Source organism: Lissotriton vulgaris, chromosome 9 (assembly GCF_964263255.1).
Source record: "Lissotriton vulgaris chromosome 9, aLisVul1.2, whole genome shotgun sequence".
In the NCBI taxonomy this organism is placed as follows: domain Eukaryota; kingdom Metazoa; phylum Chordata; class Amphibia; order Caudata; family Salamandridae; genus Lissotriton; species Lissotriton vulgaris.
The window spans coordinates 439,236,859-439,254,644 of NC_141697.1; the positions used below are offsets into that span (position 1 = coordinate 439,236,859).

General features: G+C 45.6%; 1 protein-coding gene across 4 annotated transcripts in view; it reads left to right on the top strand.

The window, feature by feature from the left end:
• Positions 1-17,786, top strand: part of LOC147690253 (60 kDa lysophospholipase-like) — a 520,410-nt gene that overhangs the window by 331,356 nt on the left and 171,268 nt on the right. For all 4 annotated transcript variants that reach the window (XM_086937888.1, XM_086937890.1, XM_086937887.1 and 1 more), the window contains 3 exons: positions 8,087-8,206; positions 9,766-9,861; positions 10,890-11,053. In XM_086937888.1, coding sequence (XP_086794014.1) covers positions 8,087-8,206; positions 9,766-9,861; positions 10,890-11,053 — 380 coding nt within the window. The remainder of the gene's footprint in view (positions 1-8,086; positions 8,207-9,765; positions 9,862-10,889; positions 11,054-17,786) is intronic.

The following is a 17,786-nucleotide window of genomic DNA, read 5'->3' on the forward strand; positions in this document are numbered from 1 at the left end:
TTATTATTATTATTAAAATGGGTTGTATTAAGCGCAGACAACCCGGAGGCCTCGTAGCGCTGAGTGTGACTGGGGGGCAAGTGAAGGTAGTGAGATTTACATGAAAAGAAGGGTTTTTAATTCCTTCCGGAATTTTAGGAAATTAGGCTCACCGCGCAGGGAGACTGGCAGAGAGTTCCATGCCTTGGCCGCATTCCAGGAAAAGGAGCGTCCTCCCCATCTGGCACGTTTGACTTTGTTCTCAGTGGCCAGAAAGGCTGTGCTGGAGCGCAGCGACCTACGGGGGAGATATGGAGTGGCCAGCGAGCAGATCATTGCTGGCGCTTCTTTCCACATAGCCCTGTGCATAAAGCACATTGATTTAAACAGTGTTCTAGCCTTGATGGGTAGCCAGTGGAGTCTTTTTAGAGCAGCAGTCCCTGAGTCCCGCCTGTTAAGGCCCAGCAAGAGACGGGCTGCTGCATTTTGCGTGACCTGGAGCTTCTTTGTTGTAGTGGCCGGAGCCCCCAGGTACAACGCATTCCCGTAATCTAAACGGGATAGAATAATTGCTTGCACCATGATCCTGCGGGCTTGTGGGGGGAGAAGTGGTAGTACTTTTCTGAGCATACGCATCAGGCCAAAACAGGTGGCAGATACAGTGGTTGCTTGGTGGTTGAAATTAAGATTGGCATCAAGCCAAATGCCCAGGCTCTTTATTTGGGGTTTGGACTGAGGCTGGGTGCCCATGCATGGGGGCCAGTTAGGTAGTGGACAGGGGATGTTTGGGTTTCCAAGAATCATAAGCTCCATTTTATCCCCATTAAGTTTTAGGTGAGAGCTGGTCATCCATTTATTAACTGCCACCAGACATTTCTCAAGATTAGGCGAGGAGGCGATAGTTTGGTTCATGGAGACGATCAGTTGCGTGTCGTCAGCGTATGTGACTAATTCCAGGCCAAATGAGTGGACGATGTCTGCCAAGGGAAGCATATATATGTTAAAAAGGGTGGGGCTCAGGGACGAGCCCTGAGGCACACCCTGATCGAGAGGCCAAGTACTGGATTGCGTAGTGCCCTCAACTACTCGAAAAGAGCGATTTTCTAGGAAGGATTGTAGCCAACGAATGGCTGTTCCTGATACTCCTATTTGCTTAAGACGATGGATGAGTGTTGGACTTGGCCTTTTTCCCCCAAAATTTTTCGCTTTTGACCCCCTCATCTAGATTGTCTCCCCCATGGGATTAAACCTGTATAGGCCATGAGTGGTGTGAGACTCCTTGTGAAAATGTAATTACCTGACATAATGTGAGCACTTGTAAAATCCCCCATTTTAAAACTGCACCCCCATTTTGGAAATGTACCTGACTGAAATGTATTGTTTTTAAAATGGATGCCATGGCCATGGGTTTTGCCACTGGACTGACATAGGTCAGCAGTCTAGATAATATTACCCAGCTACCCCTAGCTTTAGGAGGGAAAGCCTGGCACCCAGGGTGCTCACCCCCTCCCCTAGAACCAGTTTAGGCTAGATGTGCCAACATTCCAGAAGGTCCTGGCACTGCCTGGGAGGAGGGTATAAAGAGGGTGAAGTGTCACCAGAGAGTCAGTCAGCTGGGACAAGGAAGGGAGGGGGACCTGCTGTGAGGTGCGACCGCCACATGGGCCTGTGAGCTGGGCCCTGCACCCCTATAAACCCCCCCGCTGCTGTCCCCATGGGCCCCTGACAAGGGAGGACTCTTCCTAGGTCCCTGACGCCGTGGGACCTTGAACTACGCCAGCGCTGAGAGAAAAAGGTGCCCAGAAGAGGAGGAATGCTGTGGGCTTGAACCCCCCAGGAGGTGAGGAGTGTGCCCCTGGGCTGGCTGTGGAGCTGTTCGCCCCCCCTCCGTGAAGAGCCTACTTGGAAGCCCTGGTTTGCCTACCTAAGCGCTGTAAATGCCAAGACTGTTGCTGCCCTGGGCTGCTTGGAGGAACTGTTGCCCTTGTGAGGTACTGCCTGTCAAGCGCCATTCTGGGGAGGTTGATGCCCCCAAGGAAGTTGTGGCCCCCCCCCTGTGGAAGCTCTGACACTGTGAGGGACTGCCTGTAGGGCGCTGTGTGTGGAAGCGCTGGGGCTGGTGTGACCCCCGGAGAGCTGTTGGCCCTGAAAACGGTGTGGGCTGAGGGAGGAGCTGTCCTCCGAGAAAAGCGCCCCCTTCCAGTGATAGCGCTGTGCCTGCTGTGTGGCCTGAGGAAGTTGTTGACTGAATAGCGCTAAGGGAGCTTACCCCTCGTTGTGGAGCGCTCTGCGTGAGGAGACGGTGGAATCCTGTGAATAGCGCCGGTTGAGGAGGCGCGTTCTCGCCGCTACATAGGGAATTAATCAAAAGGGAGCCTACCCCTTTATTACCGCCAAAAGTCACTGCCGTGGCCCGGCGCTGTGAGGAGAAATAGCGTTGGAGGAGCCAACCCTCGTTTTGGCGCTTTCCGCCATATAATTAATTAATTAAGAAGGGAGCCTACCCCTTACTGGTGCCGTCGTCACCGCCGCAGCCCGGTGTCGCCAGGGAGACCCCCGCCGTGTTTGGCATCGTCGCGGCGGCCCCCGGTACCAGGAGAGGGCCGCCGAAGTGAAGGAAGGGCCGCGCTCGGCCCTGAGGCCGCCGACTCCCGCATCACGTGACGGGGGGGCCAGGCTGCATCATCGGCCCGCCCCCGCCGCGCACGGATTGGCCTGCGCGGCCGTGACCTCTGAAGGCCGCGCAGGGATTGGCTGTTGGCCGGGGAGGCCCGGAGAAGCGGAATCCGAGCCCCGGGTCCCCGTGAGGTAGGAGGGGGACCCGGGTGAAGTGCTGTTGTGGGGCCCCCGTGGACGAAGGGGGAGCCCCGAGGATTGAACAACCGGAGCGGGAGCTCACCCCGCCGGTCTGTGCCCGTGGACGAAGGGCCGTTGCCGGGAGGACGTGCCGCTGAGGGAGGTGGGGCCGGGGCACACTGTCGGTGCCAGCCTTGCCGGCCCGGAAGAGGCGTCGCGAGGGAGGACTTCGTTGTGTGACCTGCGGCGCCCGAGGGTGTCTATTCCCCCTGGGGGTGCCCCAGAGGGAGCCCAGCTCTCGGGAGGTGGGGGCATCGAGGCACATGATCGGTGCCTGCCTCCGCCCCGGCCTGGAAGCCAGTGAAGCCTTGCTGCTACTGGCAGTACCGAAGGAAGAGCTCTGGAAAGCTGGTGAGTGGGAGCTCGAGCGGAGCAACCCTGGGAGGGACCTACATGACTTCCAAGTCCCGGAGGGGACTCCATCAGTAAAAGACTCACCAACCGGTACGCAGCTGCCGTGGGGACCGAACCAAACCCAGTAAGGTGCCCGGAGTAAAGGTTATTGGGGAGGACATGGTCCCCCCAGTGTGATTAGGGGGCCCATGAGGAGGGAGGAGGCCCGGTGGTCCCTTTACTGCTGTTGAAGGTCTGTTGCCCCCCCCTACTCCCATACTCCTGTTCCGGGCTAATGTGTTTGGGCCCTAATGAGATGTGCATTCTGGGTTGAGGGGTTGTCTGCCCCTTGATTAAGGCCTGCCCCACCAGATAAACGCGGGGTTTGCCCTCATTGAATACTATTGGGGTGGAGAGTATCAATCCCCCCCTCTGTGAGCTAAGGAGACATATGCCCCAGGTGCTCCTGTTGAGACCTCTTGTGGATACCTAGGCCTCCCCCTAGAAATCCTACTTAACTGTGTGATGCCAAGGTTATAATTCCCCACGGTATTGCCTCTTTTGTAGTGGTGTAGAGGGGATTTTCACTGGAAATGTTGTGACCTGAGCCTACGGTCATTATTGGCATTACTACAGCCAAGGTATACTGATGTTTTACCCTTGAAGGTGGATTGTATGTTGTGGTGCCCTTTTATTGCAGGTGTGCCCCTATGCTGGCCTGATGAGTTATTCCAGGCCCCTGTTTATGCCCTTGTTAATGAGCCTGCCGTACTGATTTCTTACAGGTGCTCCTGACTAGTATGTGCTGTAATGCTCTGTTGTTGTTCTTCCTTTACAGGGGTGGGGATTGGCGTTGTAATGCATGAGGTGTATTTATGCATAATGTGGTATCTTATATTTTCAGCCAACCCCCTAAGGATGAGAGTCTGAGTTGGCCCCGCCAGATTGGCCCCAGGTCTAATGTTTGATTAACCATCCTTTTTCCTTATAGCTATGGACTATGGACTCAATCCCTTTTTGGTCCCATGTAAATAACCCCCCACTGAAATACTCGGCTCTGGCGCCAGTTGGCGCCTTGTTGTGATTTTCCAGTGTATTTTTCCTTTTTGCCTTGCAGGTTGGAGATACTAAACTGCTTAATTTTCCAATTCAAATTGGTGTCCTGCCTCCTTTGTAGTGTGCCTGGTGTGTTGACTGAGGGTACTGCGTGAATGCTTCACATGTCCTCCAAGTTTGGCCTGCCCGCTTGATGCCATGCTACCCCCTTTGAGACTTGGGCAACCCCCATTTCCAACAATGAGGATGATGGTATTTACAGTGTCGAAAGCGGCACTAAGATCAAGCAAAATAATTGCTGTAGTGCCGCCTAAGTCCATCTGTTTCCTGGCTAACTCGGTCACTGTCAGAAGGGCTGCTTCCTTTCCCAACTTGGGGCGGAATCCTGCCTGGGAATCGTGGAGTATACTGTTTGATTCTAGGTACTGAGTGAGAGATGTATTGATGTGTCTCTCGAGCAGTTTGCTGACCCAGGGAAGCAGGGATATTGGACGGTAATTGGCCATGTTGTCTGGATCCAAGGAAGGTTTTTTCAGAAGAGCTCGTACTTGGGCTTTCTTCCAGGCCGTAGGGACTATGCCAGTAGTGATGGAATTATTAAGGATGTTAAGAATAACTGGCCGTATTGTATCTGTAATTTTTTTTAGATGGCATGGAGGTGCAGGATCACTTGGGGATCCAGATTTAACTTTTTTCATGATATGCTCCAGAGCGTCCGCTCCTACTGGGGGGAACTCTACTAGTCTATGGGGTGAAATGCCAGGTGGCCTAGTTGCTTCAAGGTCAGCTAGATCTGGAGCGACAAATGCCGATGAAATTGATTGTATTTTTTTTATAAAAATATTCCGCTTGATTATTACATCTGAATTGTGCTTTGCTGGGGTCCATGGGGATGGATGGGGTGTCAATTAAAGATTTTGCAATTTGGAATATTTCTCTGGGACAGTTATGGGCGTTGTTAATTTTGTCTTCAAAGAAGCGGGCCTTAGTTGAGTTAATCTCAGCTTTATATTCTTTTATAGCATCATGATGGTTTATTTTAGCCAAGCTGCTACGAGAGGCCCTCCAGGTTCTTTCTAACTTCCTGCAGTGTTTTTTCATTTCTTTAAGTTTGGGAGTGTACCAGGGTGATACCTTCGATTTGGTTTTTTCCCTTAAGGTTGTGTGTGGTAGCACAGAGTCAAGGGCCTTGGAGATCCATTGGGAGTAGTTGTCATACAATATTGTTGGGTCATCCTTAGCTTGTGGGATGTTGGTAAGTAGAGCATCTGTCCACCTGTCAACAGAGAGCTTAGTCCATTCTCTCCCCTGAAGCGATGTACGTGGGGGTAGTGGGACAGAGGCGGTGTGTTGCCACCGTAAGGGGACCAAGTAGTGGTCAGACCATGTAAGGGCCATAGGGGTCCCAACTACTAGTCTGTGATCGTTGCTAAACACTCCGTCCAGAAGATGGCCTTTCTCATGTGTGGGTTCGAAACCCTTCTGAGTGAGTTGGATAGCTTCCAAATTCTCGTAACAAGGCTTTGGTTGAGGGATCATCTGGATTGTCCAGGTGGATATTGACGTCACCTAGTATGGTAAGGTGTGGGCTAGTAACAGCTAAGTCAGCGACTTTAAGTTGTAGGGAGTCGAGAAAGTCTCCCATTTGGTTTGGGGGGCGGTAGATAAGTATACCTGAAAAGGTCGCTGTAGGAGAGAGGTCAAGGGCGAATTGCATGCTTTCGCAGTTTGATATTAAGCCTGCGTTAATCCTACATTGGTATTGGTTTTTGTAAAGTATTCCTATTCCCCCTCCTCTGCCTTCTGGCCTGTCGACTCTTTGTAATAGATATCCCTGTTGCAAAAGGGAAGTGATATCAGGGTCTGATGCCTCTTTGAGCCATGTTTCCGTGAGAAAAATAGCATCGGGGCTAATGTCCTCTAAAAGAAGTGACATTTGGCTCCCTGATCAGCCTTCTCTTTTCAAGTCCCCTGTTGTAAATAGATTTCTTATGGGCCTTCCTCATCTTTTTCCTGCTGTTCCCTTCGTAATTCCCCAGAGGGACTTGAACTTAGTTTTTACCTACATTATTTGTGCTCCTTTGAGCCGCAACATAACTGTCCTCGCAGACTTCTCACTTTGAAAACTGCCTTTCTGATGGCCATCAACGCTGCACGCAGGATGCGTGAACTAGAAGCTCTTTCTTCCAAGCCTCACTTTCTGGCTGTCCATCCGGACAATGTCGCCCTTAGAACTAGACCTTCCTTTCTTTCCAAGGTGGTTACATCTTTCCACATTGGCCGAAACATCACTTTGCCCACCTTCTTTCTGCCTCCGCATCCTTCAAAAGAGGAAGAGAGGCTCCACAGTCTGGATCCAAAACGTGCGCTTTCTTTCTACTTGGATTGCACCAAACAATTCCGGGTGGACGACCTCCTCTTTGTTGCTTATGTAGGCGCTAAGAAAGGTCGGGCTGTGCAGCAATGGACCATCTCAAGGTGGTTTGTTCTGTGCATCAAAGCCTGCTATTCTTTGGCTAAGATAGAACCTCCAGTGGGGCTGCGCGCCCATTTCACCAGGGTGATGGCAGCTGCTACTGCTTTGGGACGAAGAGTCCCCCTAAATGACATCTGTCATGCGGCTACGTGGGCATCGCTGCACATGTTTACAAAATACTACTGCCTGGACAGCCAAGTCTGGAGAGACGTCTTCTTTGGCCATTCTGTTCTCCAGGACTTTCTAGTGTGAACTTGGTTCGCAGACCCAAATCCGGAGTTGGTATTGCTGAGGTATCTATTCTAAGGTAAGGAATCTATAACTAACTGTTTCTTTTAGATGAACAAGTTACTTACCTTCGGTAACGATATATCTGTAAGAAACATAGGTTAGTTATAGATACCTTACTGCCCCACCCATCCTCCCCGTTCTGCGAATTGACTTCTAGGTTTAAGGACATCTCTTCAGGGCCCTAGTTTTGTGCACCAGTGGTCTTGCATGGCTCTGCGTTTCTGGCCTGGAAAGTCGTGTACAGAACTGACGTCAGTGCGCGAGGGCGGTGTCTATGTAGCTACTGCGAGGTCGGCGACGAATGCAGAGTTGGCTGACGAAACCTTCCGACGCGTAGGGGTACTGCTGACAAAACACTTTCCCGATCCAGTCTGACGCCTGGCAGTAATTCTAAGGAAGGGAATCTATAACAAACCCATGTTTATTACAGATATATCGTTACTGAAGGTAAGTAACTTGTTATTTAATAATAATATATTCACCTGTGTTATAATTTATGTATTTATTTATATATATTTCATATATTTGAGGGCAAGCAAGGATGCCTAGTTCTGAGGCATGAACTTTCCCTCAAATCATGAGCACTAAGAAGATGGAGGCAGTGGTTGGGAGAAATGCCATCATAAAATAGAGATTGACAACTACTATAATACCATAGGAAGCAGACTCCTAATTGGAATGTTTAGGTAAAGACAAAGAACTCCTTTTACTTCCAAAATCAACTTATTGATTTTCTAGTTTCTTAAATATAAATTTTCACAGTTTTGAAAACAAATTTGGTAAATACTTTAATTATATTTTCATCATGGATTTGCTTTACTGATGACCAAGTCTAGAAAACCAGAACCGAAGCTCAGATACTTGTACAACAGAACATAGACCACTATGAAGAGTTGAGTCAGCAAAGGATTACAAAGTAGTTTTACTTTTAATCGAGATTGCTCTTAATTTGATGCCAAACTGACTTGAGTAATCTAGCTGTGTTTGTTTTATACAGTGTTTTTTGTTATGTAATGTAAATTTGAAGAACACAACTCACTGTGTTGGTAGCATTTCTTGTTTTTTTATAACCAGCTGATTGTTTTCTTCCCTAAGATGCTGTGTGATAACCTAAGAGGTGAAATAAAAGTCACCGACTGTGGAGCCAAGATCTCTCTTCGAGACAGCAAGTTCATTCAAGTCATTGCTAAATCCCTTGGCATGAGTTGTAAAGAGGTACTTGATAGTTCAATGTAACCTGTTTTTTAGGAGTTCGATGTCTGTGGGAAAGGCAATGTAAATACTAGGCTCTATCCTAAACCATAGTTTGATTTGAAAAAGTCAAGGTCAGTCAAGTTACATATATGGTATTGTGATATGTTGGAGAAGGAACGCAGAGCTTGAAAAGCGGAAAGCAATTCCAACTATTAAAAGCTACCTAAGTACAAGCTGATATTAGTGGATCCAAGGCATGGTTATTAAAACCACTTTTTTGTAGTTTGAAAAATGTCCTTTGTTCAAGAGGTTGAGGTCACGTCCTCTGTACTTGAGAAGTTAAGGAAGGTCTGTATCTTAGTTTTTATGAATTATAGCCGTTCAGTCGTCAATTTGTGACTATTTTATGATAACACTATTTAGAAAAGTTTATTTGCAGTGTTAAATCTTTTCTTCTTGAAATGTTTGTGCTTCTCTTTGTAAGAATGGTTTTGCTTTCTTTTCCATTCATTTGTGGAAAAACGTATTTTCTTTAGCAGTCTCTGCATGTTTTAGATGTGGTGAGATCCTTCTCTTTTAGGAAGCAACAGAAAAAGCATTTTGTTTTTTGTTGGTATAGTGATATAGGAGCAGTAAACAACTGCTTTATAAACTCTCAAGGGGGCCTTGGAGCAGGCAGGAGGACTACTCTCCCTCAACTCTGGGGGGTTGAGTTAATTTGCCTCTGATGCCCTGGGGGACTTCCTTCTTTGGGTGTGCAAACTGGGCCTAGTGTAACACTTTCCACATTTGACTGAGTAGTGGGGAGCCAAAGGCTTCTGACTGAGGTAGTGTGGGGGTGCTTGAGCTCAGATCAGAAATGACAACCAACCAACCCAATACATTGAATTTCCAGCCATTGCTATCGTTTTAAGAAAGAAAGTACTTTAATCACACAGTTACACTTAGTACTACACACCATAATGGTCCTAAACAAGTGATTGTTTCTGGGTGCCATATTTGGCAGGTGCTGCACCCGCACACCCCTCTCAGTACCTCCCCCACTCCCCTCCCCCAACCCTGGATTCTATCTATTTCTCTAGGCTAGCATTTCCCAGACTGGGTCAGGACCCACTGATGGCGTGCAAGCCGAGTTCTGATGTGTTGTGAAAGTCTTGGCCTGTGTAAGAAATATTTAATATTTCTTTTTGTGCACCAGTACAAAGGTGGTGAACAGAAATTGAAGCCCTAGATGTTTGAAATATTATATCAAAGCACATTTAAATGTTGACCCCATATTTTATTATGTGATAATGCCATTTTGCACACATTTGTTTCCCCTTTCTGAAATGGCCACTTGCCATGCACTACAACTTCTCATACACTAATACACTGATGATTAATTCAAGGACATAGTAAGAATTCCGTGCATTACAGGAAGAGGCTATTTTTAGTTTTTGTAGCTAATGTTTCATATGATTTGAAAGACATGTTTGAAATGCAATTCCTGTGAAATTATTTTACTGCAACATGTTAGCAGAGGCATTAGAATGTGAATGGTATATGCTTTTACACTGTAACAGCCTTGTTTTATATTCCAGGAATTGAAAGCCGTTCGGGATGCATTGACACCGTCTTTGGCTTGTGCTGCTGCGAAAACTGGTGACATCAATGCATTGGAAATAATCCGTGAAATGGTATGTTGTACACACATTTCTACTAATGTCATACTGTGTTAATTCGCTTTTGTCTATATGTCAAAGTGGAGATATACATTTTTATTTTACTGCTGTCAGATGCATTTTGATGGCATTATTTTTTTTTCTTCAAATGGGCAAATTCAATTGAGTCTAACTATGCTGTTACTCAGTTTATTGTATGGCAGAATCAAAAAGTTAAGTCGACTGCAATTAAAGTGCAGCAAATTGTGAACAGCCTCGGGTCATGTCTGCATCAAACTTGGTGCAAAGCTCGAAGAGACTCGTTACCTGAACCTTATTGGCTGAAAATTGACTTCGATTTTGTCACAGTATATGAATATTGGCTGCATAAATTTCATTCCTAGTTTGCAAACTTAATTTTTGACAGTAGGTCTTTATGCTGTGAGACAACTGATAGATCAAAGGCAGTGGGAAGAGCATTTCTGTTTACCAAAATGCAAATTTTGAATATCTTGTTGAGAATTGTCAGCCCCTGAGGCCGTGCTGGAATGGCCTGTCTGGGGCACTAGCGGAAGTAATAGACGTTACCTTTCAAATGACACTTCAGATAGCCTGGTTGAATATCTTTCATGACATAGATACCCTAAAGCTGTTTGTGAGGCTTGTTTCCTGAGGGACATCGACCAAACATGAGGGCAGCAGCAGCTACCCCTACTATGTAAGCGGTGGTGTAGGGTGAATTGCAGTTGGTTACTAGAAAAGCAAGTCTACGATCTGCCTGGCTGTCCTCAGAAACTTGAATGTTTCTGGGGAAGACAAGTAGACTTATTTGAAGCTGTCGAATAAGATCCATAATGATTGAGGAGGGGTAGGAAATGTGTATTACAATCTTATCAAAAAGAAATGTTGATATGATGCTGCCAAATATTGCTTACTTAGATATAGAAGAAGCTATTGATGAGGTCTACGACTAAGTCTTCCAACATAGGGCATAACGTTTTTGTGCAGGGCTGGTGGATTATTTTTGTGTATTTGTGGTCAATTTTTCTTGGTTTGTGTTTCAGGGTGGAAACTTGAGCAGTGAAGATTATGAAGGTCGAACCCCTATCCATGTGGCATGTTCTGAAGGACTCCTGCCTACAGTGCAGTACTTATTAAATAATGGTGCAACTGTTCATGCTAAGGACCGGTTTGGGAACACGCCACTGAGGAACGCAGTCAAGTTCAGGTGTGGAAAACCTACTACTAAAAGGCTTTCTTTAAAACCTTTTCTACTTGTCTGTAAAGTAGACGTTTGTTAGAATGTTACATACAGTTAGATAGCTCTGAGTGCCACCTTCTAAAGCTTTCGTGAGCTTCATCAAAGTTGAAAACTCACGTTTATATTGCCTAAGAGTACAAGACTTGAAATTCATCATCTTCTACTTCCATTGAATTTCTATCAACTTCCGATTCCGTTAGGCTCCATCTTTTCTACCGCTTCTAGAGAAATTCTACTTAATGCGATTGCATTCATCTAAAGTCATTATGACACCATTATGGTTCTGAATTTCCTTCTAGTTTTGTGCCAAGTTATTGAGGTATAGCGCCCTCCATACTTCATGTCATCAAAGACAGTTTTCAACCGTGTGCTTTCAAATGACAAGTTCATGCATTTTGTGTGTTTTAAACATGGTTTAGTGTTATTGAAATATAAATAAATGTACCTGAGCTGTAATTCATAGGTTAATTGGCTGGCACTAGAAGCCTTTGTATTTTTAAGAAAATCAATCCGTGATGCCGTGGGCCACCCGAGCGGCGTTCATCGCTAGATTGACTCAGCCCACGGCATCACGGATTGATTTTCTTAAAAATACAAATGCTGACCTGACGAATATCCAAAATACCGTCTACTCCGGATACTGCCATCTGTTTTGTGTAAACATTATAACTATCGGACCTTGAGCCTATGCAATCTCCACTTCGGACACCGTGAAGTGATCCTTTGTGCCTACAATATTTTCAGACCCAGTGTTAATCTGATTGTCACCTCAGGTTGCCTGCCCCGTACCCCGTCCTGATGAAGACCCCATAGCAAGGCCATCACTAATTCCTGCAAATGTTCGAGGGACGAAACATCGACAATAGTCCCTTCTTGTTGTCAACATCACGCCAATATTTTGACATTTAATGTATTCAGTGAAGTATGATATTTGTGTATTCATGCATTAAACCAATGGTCTTATGTTTGTGTATAATAATTAATTTACCAATGCAATTTTGAAAATTGGTTGATTTTACTGTCACTTAATTCCCTTCCATCACAATATCCTCACTTAATCACCTCCTTCTCCTCCTGGGGCACTATACAACCAATTATGATATGCAATCAATGTATAGTATATTTAATATACCGAGCCCCATTGTGAATAAAACAGTGTGGACACATTCATTGTTTCTTTAATTAATTTCTTTGAATTGTATATATGTTGCTACACTCACCCTGGGACCCCTCCCTCTCAGTACTTAATTGACCCAGGTGCCAGTGACTATGTTTGGGTAAACCCCGCCTATACATACACCGTCATGAGCACAGCGCAATCGCGGCTGGTGACGGAGCGGTTCCGTCAACAGCATGCGCCCGCCGCTCTTCCGCCCGCCCCCTTAGCACTGCAGCGGTATAGCCGCCGCAGTGAAGGGGTTAAGTGTTTTCTACAGTCTTATTTAAAACCAGAGAACATTGGGTTAAACCTGTATTAAAAAGTCTGCTAACATATGTCATACCCTTGGAAGGTGCATCCAAACCCCTTTTGTATCTTTTGCTTAATAATGCTGTTAAACCATTCATATAGCCAATCCTTTTGCAGACATGAGGAATAATTGGTGCTGCAAGTTGCATTATTAATTTGTTTTAATACTGGAGCTGGTAACATCCTGCTTTAGGAATGGAGTTTAGCTTCAGTGACGTATCCATGAAGCAGCATTTGCTCTTTTGATTGGTATTTTACAGGTAAAATGTATGTTACCTTGATAGCAGCCTTTTGGGAAAAAGGCCTAACCTATCATGCACTGTCTGCATGTACATCTGTGCACTTGCCTTACTACATATGTTCTCCCATGATTACCGCAATTGAGACAGGAGCTTATGGCACCCAGGTGTTTCCAACTCAATGACAATCAACATCTGGTGGAAAATTCCACTAGTTTACCAAGCGCACTCCAATATATTTAAAGTATGACAAATATAAACAATTGATAACCTGAAGTATTTCAATTAATCACTCAAAAAGAAAGTTCTTCTTCCAAACATAGCTTTATGTAATCTTTTGCATGTGAATCTTATTTGTTTCACCAAATCAGTCTAGGATTACATTAATACAAAATATGAAAATTACCAGCTTTATATCACCAGAATACAGAATTACTGTAATAACTAAAATGCTGAGAAAATTTTTGATGTAGTTGAAAACATAGTTGAGAAATAGGCCCAATGCATTACGGGGGGTTCCCTTCTTCAGGGACACTGTGAAAATAAAACAATGTATCAATAATTTACATTTACTTTCCTTATGTTTAACTAGAACTTCAGAAAACAACTAATTAGATTGTATGCGAAGGCAGTTAATGAAAAACAGTGGTAGTACATATATTTGTACAGACATCTAGTCCAGGCACTACTGAATTGACTTTCTTGTCTACAGGGAGGGCCATTTTACCTGGCCAGTCCTGTAGGACATCCAGATGTAAAGTAAATTGCTCAGCCCACATTCAAAGGCAGGGCAATGTTTTCCTATTGATTCACATGATATGGAATCTGGTGTGGTAAATTCTAATTACCCATGCTTAATTTATGCGGTAAAGTTCAATAAGAATAACTCAGAAAAATAAGAGGCAAAATCCGTGATATTTGAGGTTTTCAAAAGGGGTTTTATTCCTTAAAAAGGAATTGGGTATTTGGCTCGAGCCAAGGTGGCATACCATTCCGTCACCACGTAGGTTCGGAAAGGGACTGACAGACAATACTTTATTGACAATCATTCATATATATAGTCAATGCATTACAGTAATGACATATTGCAGAAGGCGTAACAGCTGAGAGGAGAGATAAGAATACACCTACGTAATAAAAAGGAGTTACAATAGGCGTGCATGAAGGCGTGTACTAGAAACGTCATTAACATGATGTCACAAGTAGGTGGACCCATAAGTGGATCCTGCAGTGTCAGCAGAAATACATGGCAGAGATGCGCGCGCAGCAGCATGACGTGTGATTGACGTGTAACTGGAGGGTGAAGGGGACTTGACATTTAGCCCTACATGTGGAGACAGAAGTCTGGGATGTCAGATCAACCTAATCCCAAATCGTATCTAATATCTTATGTTTAAGGAACTGTATTATCTGGAAGGAAAGGTCTCTCGGACAGAGGCTATTCTATACTGACTGTGAGTGCGTGTATAAGCGTCTACGTGTCTGCATGAGATGCGAGGGGGCATGGGCCTACCATGGTAACAGGAGCTATGAATTACTTGCACGGAGACAGTAAGGCCGGGCCCTTTGCTCTGCAGCTGGAAGGATGTTTACTTGAACTACGAGACAGGAATGTATTTTCGAGGAGCGGAGCAGATAATTCGAAGGCTGAATACAGTCTTGGCAGGCAACAGGCTGAGCCAAGCGCCGTTAGCCGCACAGGGAGTAAGGCAGAGGTCACGGGTACAGATGCAGGCCCAGGCTGAGGCATTCAGAGTCAGAAGGCAGGAAAAGGCTCGATGGCAGAATTCAGGGCCTACTTCGCCAGAGCTGAAAAATGTGTAAAGTACATCACATAAAGACGTTGGCAAGGCATACTTAGGAACGGAATATTCAACCCGTTCATGGTGGATCTGAAAGAGGACATGTTAACGTTGGACGCAAATGTATTTGCGTCTTCATAGCTGGAAGTGGAGGGAACATACATGTACTTGTAGCGCGTACACAGAGTCGTTGGGGTCTAAGATAGGGGACACAATTGATCATAGAATTTATATTTGCTCATTCCCTCCTTGTCCCCTACGGACCCTTCATGATATATCGATCCTCATGAATCGATCAATCTGTTCACGTAACATCATTTGCTCTTCTTTCTTCTTTTCGCGTTTTGAATGGGAATTTGAATGCGGAATGCATGATGTGGCGCACAGGCCACAAATCGCTGGCCCACATTGTAGACACAGACAGCAACTGAATACTATGAGAAGGGCAATGCCTAGGAAGGATAGGATCTTCCATCCCCAAGCGGTCAACGTTGCCCAGAACCAACCGGACCAAGTCCAGGTGCCTGGATTCTGATGTATCAAACTTGCAATCTTATGAAGACGTGTGATAGCTTTATATACTGTTGGCGCGTTTTCTGGAATGAAAACACAGCAGCTCGACCCGATGACCTTACAGGCTCCGCCCCTATCTGCTAGGATGACGTCAATGACAAGACGATTTTGAAGAACAACAACCCGCATAGCAGACTGCTCCTCTGTTAAGTTGCCTAGAGCGGAAGTAGTTTCATTCACTACTGCTTCGAGGGTTCTAGTTAATTTGCCTATCAGTTTACTATTAAAGACAGCACCTAAGTAGGGAAAGAAACCTTTATTGAAGTCTGTGTATTGCTCCCATGCCGTTTCAGTGTAGTCGACAATCGGGAGATCTCTTCGGAGTCTATTGTTTACTAGATTGGTATTTCTGTGATAATCAGGAGGGGCTAGGAAAACAGGTGGCAGAAGGAATGCAATGTAACAGGTACCATCCCAATCTAAAGGTAAGCGTATGTATGCGGTATGGCCACAAACAAAGTAGGAATGACGAGTAACTCTGAATGTAGACTTGCCTTGATCACTGAATTCGACCACAGTAATACATTTACTATGACCTAAGTGTACTGAACCATTCTTTCTGACACATAATTCACCCGTGACTGGTAATACTGACATAGCAGGTAGAACTGGTGCAGCTTCGGATTCAACAGTCAGAATCATGAGGTTAATTGTATAATTACCTAATCCATATACTTCATTTTCTAGATCAGTTCCTGTCCTAGTGGGAAGTCCCTTTTTGTCAGGGTAACAGGCTTTAAGCAGAACTAAGTTCAGGTTTCCCCAAACCCAATTTCCGTCGTAAACAGAAATATCAGAATCTAAAGAATTAATCAATCTAAACCATGCACCACATGAGCCGTTGTGAGTGAACGGGTACGGAAAGAGGGGCAGAACTCCCTTGTATTTCTGGTAGGGAGGAAGTCGGCCACATATCCAACAGTTTGTAGCGTTATTAGTCTGATGGGAGTGATGTAACATACTAATGAATGTGTTGTTGCGCAGCGCAAGTCTGTAAGACAATTCGTGTGGAGGTAATTCGCTAAAAGAATGTTCGGCGGTGACATTGTAAGTAGATTGTACACGCTTGAAAATAGGGTAGTAGATATGCAGTAATATACTGGCAGCAATAATCAGAAGGCTTAGAAAAAACATAATCAATAATGTCACTATACAGTGACTACGAAGTGATTTACAATATGCACGTTTCTTGAGTTGTCTCTGTCTATCTCTCTCTCTATCTCGGTCTAGGGGATACATGTCAGAAACTAATTTAACCGATTCACCTAGGGGAGGACTTAAACAATTAAACTGTCTGACTTGCTAGACCGTAGTTTTAGTCTATATTCTTCGGAGGCGGTTTTCTCAACCAGGGGGAGTTTTGAATCAGTCTGTGGAGGAGGGCAGGGCTTAGAGTCCAAGTCCGAAGGGAGTCCGTGAAACTTCTTAATGTGGCTCGAATGCAGCCAGCCACCCTTTTCTGCCCTCCACCTTAACGGCGGTCCTCGTCGTCAGAAGAACCAATTTCGGGGTTTGCCAGCGGGGCTCCAACGGACTTCTCCGGTCGAAGTTACGAACGAAGACAAAGTCGCCGGGGACCACTTCATGGGGCTTCACCTCGGTGTTGTCGGGAAAGGCTGCAGCTACCTGTGAACGACAAGATTGTAGTGCAGACATCAAGGAGGCAAGGTAATCTGTCAGCATAATACAGTCAACGTCTGTGATTTTACGAGGTATAGGCGTCCCCCACATATTTGGTGGCCTACCAAAGACCACTTCATACGGGGATAGCCCGGTTCGAGAATGCGCCACCATCCTCATATAGAAAAGGGCAACTGGCAAGGCTACTATCCAGTCAACGCCTTTCTCTCTACATATTTTTGAAAGTCGGATTTTCAGAGTCTGATTATGGCGCTCCACGAGACCTGCTGCCTCGGGATGGCGGACACAGTGGAATTTCCACTGATAGCCTAACAGGAGTGTAATATGTTTCACAAGCTCGGATGAGAATGGCTGACCGTTATCTGAGTACACGATACGGGGCAAACCATACCGCGGGAAGAATTCACGAACCAGCTGCTTGGCAGTGGTCGGAGCAGTGTAATCTGGGACTGGATATGCTTCTGTCCATCGGGAAAGTGCACATACGACTACGAGGACATACTTGAATCCTCGACAACGTTCCATCTGGATATAATCCATCTGGAGGACTTCAAAAGGGTGATCGGGAGGCTGAAATCCACCTTGCTCTACGGGAATGCTTTTACCTGGATTGAACTGACAACAAATCATGCAAGTACGCACTTTTTGCTTGGCTGCTGCTCGTAAGTTTTTATTGAACCATATGTGTTGAATACTGTCTAGCATGGCTTTTTCTCCTAGGTGTGCTGGACTATGTACTGTGTTAATGATGACTTGAACCATAGAGTCGGGGAGAAACCATGTAGATGTTCCCTTCGTCATCCATCCTTGATCTGTTTGGATCCCTCCTAGTTCAGTCCACTTCTTGATTTCGTCTGGTGTGGCATGTGTCTGTATGTCAATTACATCATGTGCGGGATCCCTGACTGTCATGCAGTGTGTCGGTGTCGGAACTATTGTTTTTGTCAAGTCGGTTACATGAGTTCGATTCTGGGCAG